The sequence below is a fragment of the Lactuca virosa genome, chromosome 3 (genome assembly GCF_052849685.1).
Source record: "Lactuca virosa cultivar CGN04683 chromosome 3, Lactuca_virosa_CGN04683_v6, whole genome shotgun sequence".
NCBI lineage: Eukaryota > Viridiplantae > Streptophyta > Magnoliopsida > Asterales > Asteraceae > Lactuca > Lactuca virosa.
The window spans coordinates 409,040,299-409,048,992 of NC_136428.1; the positions used below are offsets into that span (position 1 = coordinate 409,040,299).

Here is an 8,694-nt window from a genome sequence, read left to right on the forward strand (position 1 = left end):
CTTATCTTATTTTGATTAACAACAAGTAGTATTATAGTTGGAGATAGTGTAATCTAATAGCTATTCTTCTGTTGAGTTAAGGGTTTTTTTCAGTTCATTTAGATCTATTTTGTTCTCTCAATCATTTCCGCATTTTGCAATTTCTTTGCTACAAATTGATTGTAGATCTATATCTACATATTTTATTTTCCCTTGAGCTTGATTTAAGCTTACACTTCTGATTCTATATTCATTTTCAATGAACTTTTGCGAAAATACCTAACGATGATCTTCACTCACTCTCTCTCATTCAATCTTCCAGTCAGTATTGGTTCAACAACAAGGATTCCTATCCTTTTTCCTGAAGATTATGAAGTTTGGGGTCTTCATTTCGAAGATTATGTGCTGGTAATCGAAACACATGGTTCTAGCAATTTCCACACAATGAAGGTTGAAGAGTCCAAGTATTCTCGTACGAGAGAAAAAGTTAAAACTCATGCTCGATATGATGCAGTCATTCTCATGATACAGAAATTTCGAATGATTAGAAGGAAAAGATGATGTGTTATTTGAAGGCAGTGAGAATCATTCGATTTTCTCTTACTCTTGACACATTCCGTCTTGTAAATTCATAACACACTACAAAGAAAATCTGGGACAGACTAAAAGAATTGTATTCTGGTGATGACGACTTGGAACATTCTTTGCAAACGACACTTTTGTCAGAGTTTGGATCCTTTGTGCAGAAATCAGAAGAGAATCTTCACAAAACTGTCAATCGCTTTAATCACTTTTTGAGTAGAATCTTAAATACAATCTTTAACGACAATTTATTGAAGAAAATGCAGCATTCATGAATGTCTCAGATATGAATGGAAATTGATAGTTTCGACTGTTAAAGCTTATGAACAGTTCAGAAACTATTTTGTGGCAAAACTGATGGGAATTTTGAAATGACATGAAGACGAAGTCACAAAAGAAGTCAAGCTGATCTCAGGTCTTGGATCGTTGGCATTGGCTGCTATTGGTGATAAGCAAAAGAAGTCAGTTGCTGATGATTCTGAATTTGACATTTTTTATGATGATCTCTCTAAAGAAGATAAAGCACTGATGGTGTCTAACCCAAAGAAATTCTTTAAGAAGAATTTTTTCTCGTTTCCGAAACAAGTACAAACAAGGAAATTCTATTTACAAGAAGCCAACAGAGGAGAACTATAAGAACTTTCAGAATGAAGATGAGAAGAAAGAGAAGAAGTTGCTAGGTGATTCCGGATATGACTGCAACTATTGTCATTGTAAGAATCATTTCGCAGAAGAGTGTATGCTACGCAAACAAAATGAGAAGAATGAGAAACAGAAGGATGAAGCTTACTATAATCAGAAAATCAAAGAACTCCGAAAGAAATCTACAAAAAATGGGAAACCAGTGCTGATGGTACAAGAGGATAGCGACAGTGGAAAGGTTGATGTGTGGTCCACTGATTCAGAAGACGATGAAGTAAGGAAACCTGTTCATGGTGGTTGTCTCATGGTAAAATATGAAAAGCAAGGATATGTAGGAAGATGTCTTATGGTTCGGAGTTCGGATGGAAAAGGATACGTCAATGATGTTGGAAAAGCTTCAGCTAGTTGTTTTGAAACGAAATCAATCAAGGGACACGTGAGTGAATGCGAAAGGGTTGTCGACAAGGTACATTCTATTCTTAAATATCTTAATATTCCTACATCATGTTATGATTCTGAATTAAATGATTCACGTTATAGAATTTTTTATTTTAGCGATAGCTTAAAAAGGACTCGTATCAATAATTATAATCTGAATTATAATCTTAACACGATAACATTTAATAATGAGGAGAGACGAAAAGAATAGAAGCCTTGGAGGTTGAGTTGAATAGATCTAGAGATGATGTTCTATTGCTTCAGAGAAATAGTAGAGTACTTTTGAAATAGAGAAATATTTTTTGTTTAATTGCTAAATCTTTGTACTTCAATATAACTCAACTTCATTTAGATCGCCAAATAGGTTAGGGTTTTCATACGACGATTTTTCCTTTTCTTAAAGTGAAAGAAGATGAGATTGATGCGGAATTTTATAAATGTGAATCAATTGTGTCTTCAGGAGATGATATTTTTGATTCTTAAAGAGCTGGACTTGAGAAAATTGAAGAATATATTAAGTTCAAATAACGTAAAAACATGTTGAAAGATATTTTAACCGAAGAAGATAAACAAGAAATCAAAATGAGTGTTATGCAGAAATACAACTTATTATGCAAGAAATTGAATTTATGAAAATTCTTGATGAACCGAAGAAAAATTTAGTTTTTGAAAACTCAATCGAATTTGTTCAAATTGTTGAAAATCAACGTTCGGAAGTTTTAAAAGAAGAAGCAATAGTTTTTCCAAGAATTCAGAAAACTCCTAATCAAGTTTTTTGTAAAACAAGGACTGGACAAAAATGACACTTCTGAATTAACGTCCATGGTTGCTTTTGATAATGCAAAAGGGTGTGATGAGTACTTTTGGTGAAAGCCAATTGACAACGTAGATGAAATGCACGGTCTCTCAGAAATGACCTCCTAAAAATCAAAAGGAAAATACATTTCTTAACCATTGAATCGTGTGAGTAATTTTTATGATGAGGCTGGACCGAGTGGTACAAAAGAAGTTTCAAGTGAATCTTCATTGGAAAAGAATGAAACACCTAATAGAAAAGAAAAACCGAAAGCAAACGCTCAGAAATCGGTTGAGGAAATTATTGCGAAGAAAAGACAAATGAATGTGAGATACAAAAAGAATTTGGCTAAAAGAAAACAAGTTTGGAAGAAAAATAGAATGAATTCAAATCAGAGTTCTGTCAATTCACCAAGATCTTTTCATCAAAATAATGATTTTGGAAGAAAAATAATGATTTATCTCAAATTCAAAAATCAAAATCAAGTTACTCACCTAAGTCGCCATTTTCAAAACGGATTGTTAAATCAAAAGAGTTAAACGTTGAAAACAATGTTGTTTCCAATTCAGAAATCAATCTCGAAGAATATGAAGCAAAGTTGAAAAAGGAATAAAATGAGTTTATGGAAAAGATGGCTTTAAAACACAAAGAAACAATTCACAGAAAATCAAATTTTGTTGAAATAAATCTTTGCGATAACAAAATTGAAGTTTTCAAAATAGAGAAACAGATAAACAATACCTTGATCCGAAAATCATTTTTGTGTTCAAAAAACAAAGATTTTTCCTGTTCAAACAAAATTCTCACAAGGACCCAAGTTGGTTTGGGTTCCTAAATATATTTAAATTTTGCAGTTTATGCATGACGTGGAGTATGATTCAGAATGGTACACTAATATCGGTTGTTCTCGTCACATGAGAGGAAGGAAATCTGAATTAAAAGAGTATCGAACTTTGAAAGATGGAGTAAAATGAAATATGGAAATAATGCTACTAGAGAAATAAAGGGATATGGCATGATAACTAATGGAGAATTCTTATTTCGAAAGGTAGCTTACATTGAAGGTTTACAGCACAATCCAATTAGTGTTTCTCAATTGGTTGTAGGTATAGGGCTCAAGATATCTTTTGATGAAGAAGGTTCAAAAATCATAGAAAAGGAATCCAAAACTGTTCTTCTACAATAAAAAAGGAAAGGCAAAATGTATCCACTCAATCTAAATCATATTCAAAGGAAACCATCTATCTGTTTGTTTACGAAAGCGTCTTTGGATGATAGTTGGTTGTGGCACAGAAGGCTTTCTCATCTAAACATAAGGGATATCAACAAGCTCGTAATTGGTGATCTAGTTCGAGGTCTTCCTCTTCTGAAATTTGAAAAACAATACTTATGTGCTGCATGTGAGCTTGGAAAACAAAGCAAAAAGAGTCATTCTTCCATAATGAATACCAAGATCATTGAACCACTTGAATTAATGCATATTAATCTATGTGGTCCATCAGCTATTTAAAGCATTGATAGTAACAAATATATTTTACTTATTATTGATGATTTTCTCGATCTACTTGAGTATTCTTTTTCTTAAACAGAAATCTGAAGTGACTTAGAAGCTAATTGATTTCATCAAGCAAGTTGAACTACAATTACGACAGCCAGTTCGGAACATTCGAAGTGATAATGGTTTAGAATTTAGAAATCATGTATTTGAAGAAATCTTGACAAGCAAACGAATTTCTCATAATTTCTCTTTGCCTTACACTCCACTGCAGAACGGTGTAGTTGAAAGACGAAATAGTTCACTCTATGAAGTGGTGAGGACAATGCTCTCATTTGTGAATCTTCCTCTGTATTTCTGGGTTGATGCTATTGCCCCTGCTTGTTTTACTCAGAATCACTCTTACATTAACAAACGTTTTCTGATTACTCCTTATGAAATTGTAAACAATCGAAAGCCTAACATTAAATTTTTTCATGTGTTATGATCTAGGTGCTTTTTATTGAATTACAAAGAACATCGAAACAAATTTGATGTGAAATCTGATGAAGGAATTTTTGGGATACTCATTAACATCAAAGGTATATCGTGTTGTGAACAAGATATCAAAAAAGATAGAAGAAAGATATTATGTTGCATTTGATGATAATTACATAAAGAAGTATCAAAAGGAAGATTGCCAATCTGAAGAAATTTTTCCATCAACAAATTCTAAGATTATTCCTCTTATGAATTTGTATGAGGATTTTCTAAATTTGTTTGATGAACCAGAAATGGCCATGTCTTGAGAATCAAACGCCAAAGATAATCATGAGGATGAATTACTAAATATGGTTGACGATATTGTTGAGGAAATAGATTCTCGTAACGAGCAACCTATTCCGAATGCAACTGAAATACCTACTCAATCAGAACCTCATGACGCTCCAATCAAGAAAGAGAGTTCAACTCCAAATATCGATTCAGATGTTCAACTCTAGGGGAGAGTTCAAATATGCATGATGGTTCAAATGCAAATTTCTAGGGGGAGAAAAATGAAAATAATGAATCAGATGTTCAATCAGATTGATATAGTCTATGATCAAAATTTCCCACCACTAACAAAATGGACTAAAGATCATCCAAAATCACAAGTGATCGAAGATACCTTCTCAGGGGTTCTCAGTGCTCAACAAAAAGAGAAGCAAACTGCATTATTTTCTAAATTAGAATTTTGCATGTTTAATTCTTTTATTTCAAAATTGAACCGAAAACTATTAAAATTACTCTTGATCATGCAGATTGGGTTCATGCGATGCAAAAAGAACTTAATGAAGTTGATCGGAACGAAGTATGGAGATTAATTCCTACTCCAGCAAATGCATATGTGGTTAGTTCGAAATGGATATTCAGAAACAAGATGGATAGAGAAGAGAATGTTATTCGCAATAAAGCACGTCTAGTAGTCAAAGGATATTATCGAGAAGAAGCTATCGATTATGAAGAGACATTTGCTCATGTCGCTAGACTTGAATCAGTTCACATATTTCTAGCCTATGTTGCTCACAAAAAACTTTGAAGTAAATCAAATGGATGTTAAGTGTGCATTTATGAACGGAGAACTTGAAGAAACAATCTACGTTGAACAACCTCCAGGTTTTGTGAATGAAAAATTTCTGAATCACTGTTATATTCTAGACAAAGTTGTATACGGTCTTAAACAAGCTCCACGCGCATGGTATAAACTCTAACTCGTTTTCTAAAATAGTCTAAATTCAAACAAGATTATGTTGATCCTACCATCTTTCGAAAGAAAGATGGTGACCATTTAATGATAGTTCAAATTTATGTTGATGATATTATTTTTGGATCCACAAATCCCAACTTAACTGCTAAATTCCGAAAATTGACGGAGACAAAATTTGAAATGAGTTCTATGGGACCAATTAATTTTTTCCTTGGTTTAGAAATAAGACAAAGTTCGGATAAAATATTCACCAATCAAGAAGCTTTAACAAAGACATTATTGGCCAAATTCACAATGGTTGGTGATTCCAAAGTCAAAGTCCCTATGGCGTTCAGAATAAAACTCACTCCTTCACTTCGCAAACCAACAGCGGATATTACATTGTTTCATTTGACGATCAGGTCTTTGTTGTATCTAACATCTAGTCGTCCAGGCATAATCTTTGTTGTTTGTTACTGTGCAAGGTCCCAAGCAAATCCTCAAGAAACACACATGATGGCAGTTAAGAACATATTACGATATCTAAAACAAACATCTTCACTAGGTTTATGGTATCCATCCAATTTAGGATTCTTTGTGAAAGCCTATTCTGATGCTGACTTTGCTGGTTGTGGTCTTGATCGGAAAAGTACATCAGGATGATGTCAATTTCAGGATGGAAAGCTTGTCAGCTGGTAGTCCAAAAAGGAAACATGTGTGTCCTTATCCACAGCTGAAGTAGAATATATTGCAACGACATTATGCACATCTCAAGTGGTATGGATTTAGAATCAACTAAGAGACCACATAATTAATATGAAACAAATTTATTTGTATTTTGATTCCGAAAGTGCCATTCAAATCTATCACAATCCAGTGCAACATTTCAAGACGAAACACATTGCGCTTTGGTAACACTTTATCAAGGACCATGTTGAAGATGGGAATGTGGAAGTTAACTTTATTCGATCCTTAGATCAACTAGTCGATATCTTCATAAAAGCTTTAGCATAAGTATCATTCAATCGGATTCTACAAGGTTTGGGAATGATCTAAGCTGAATCTGTTCCGAAATCAACACGGTAATCGTTCATGTTACTATACACTTCCGAATGGTTCCGATCTTCGGAAGTTGTCGGAATCAACTGTTCACTTCCGATTTGTTCCGATCTTCGGAATAGTTATAGTAACTGCTCACTCAGAAATTTAAATCAAAATCAATTGTTCACTTCCGACTTGTTCCAATTTGTTCCGATCTTCCGATTTTTCTTCTCAAAAATATTATCCTTATAAGTCTATTGCCATTTTCTTTTCAAAAATTTAAAAATCTCAAAAATATTTTTCTTTCTTTTTGTCTATTTTTCCAGAAAATCAAAATTTCAAAAATATTTTATTCGTTTCCTAAGTTTCTTTTCTAAAATTCAAAAATCTCAAAAATATTTTTCTTTATTTATGTATTCTGAAAAATCAAAAACCTCAAAAATATTTTATTTTCATGGAATTGATCGTAAATTCATTCGTGAATTTTAGTCTGCAACAAGGAATTGATGGCTGACATCATAACTTCTTTCTACCATACCTTATCACGACATCCATGTAGTTCCCTTGACTGTTGGAACAAAAACCGTTTCGGTATAGGGCTACAAACATTCTTTTTAATGATCGCAAAATCATTGCTAACATGATTTTCGTGAAATTCCCAACCATTTGACTCCTAATCTAGTGTTCTCCATCTATTTCATGTTCACAAACGTAACACTTTAGACTCTTAGGTTTAACCACTGAAGTTTAGGTTACACAACAACTATGTTTATGATCTTGAAATCGTTATTACCATGATTTCGAGTGAAACCCAAAATCCGATTACCTTTTCTCAATTGACGGTGAACAAATTTTTGTTCTAGATATTTTACCCACTGAATTGACGGATAAAACCTTTTTTGGTTTGTAACTTTGAATGTTCAAAATCTCAATTTTTCGTTTGAGTGGTCTTAATGAAAAGTTCTGCTCCCAAGTCATTTCTTCCCATTCGATCCAGGTTTTTTGAATATTTTTTTAATTGAGATTTCTGAATGAACATTTCTCCAATGATTACTTGTTTTTATGGCTACACTGGTCAAAAAAGTACTTCTTTCATATCTTCATACTTATGTTGAGTTTTGAAATTTGTTTAAAGATGAAACCACCCATTAAGCATTATAAAAGTATACATTCATAGTTTCTCAATAAACTTATGATCGTAATTCAGCAGGAAACCACAAAAGCACTTCAGACTCTATCTTGACTCGGAAGGAAGTGATCGCTGCCCGGGATCAAACTACTTTCATATCAAATATGTTTGATATCACAAATCCCACACTTTAAATTTGATTAATTGTTTTTCTTTGGCACACTATTGCACTAAAATCCTAGTGATTTTACAAAGTATGGTTTCAGTTCTGATTGGTTACTTTATTTCTAATGAAGAATCTTGGTCGTAATTCTAGTGGATACTGTTCTAGCTTATGCAAAGCTGGAGGGTAGATCAATGATTCTGAAAGTGGTGAAGCCGAAAAGACCTTATCTTGGTAATGGAAAATTCAAATCACGTCGCTTCTTTTGAATTTCTCTGACATAAGCATGGTTGTTATAGCGGCCACTAACAGGGGAATTATGAGCTGGCAAAATCTCATTGGTTGATTTTTCGGAGTTATTGGAACATGAAATGGTGGTTTCTCTCTCTAATCATCATCTTTGCTGTAAATCATCTCAACCGGTTCATTCTCACTTATAGCAAATATATTTCAAATATCTTCGCACAAAACGTTCTTCACTATTCATCTTCTTCTTCGTAGTTTCAATGGCTTCCTCTGAAAATGTTTCTTTTGCGGATCAATCATCATGAGTGATCATGTTAAACATCAAAGCCAACCAAAATCTCATTGTCGACCTTGACGCATCTCGCCATAACGTTCTTATTAAGCCTTTAATCGAGTGTCTAATATTTTCGCCATTAATGAAGACGATGACAATGTATGAAGATGTTCCTATTGTTCATTTGTCAAAAGCCTATTCAAC

General features: G+C 33.3%; 1 protein-coding gene across 1 annotated transcript; it reads left to right on the forward strand.

Moving 5' to 3' along the window:
• Positions 1 to 5,952: 5,952 nt before the first annotated feature.
• LOC145165023 (putative mitochondrial protein AtMg00240) lies at positions 5,953 to 8,239 on the forward strand. The gene is made up of 2 exons (XM_079083663.1): positions 5,953 to 6,286; positions 8,124 to 8,239. Exons 1-2 carry the CDS (start codon positions 5,953 to 5,955, stop codon positions 8,237 to 8,239), a joined length of 450 nt encoding a protein of 149 aa, XP_078939789.1.
• The last annotated feature ends 455 nt before the right edge of the window (positions 8,240 to 8,694 follow it).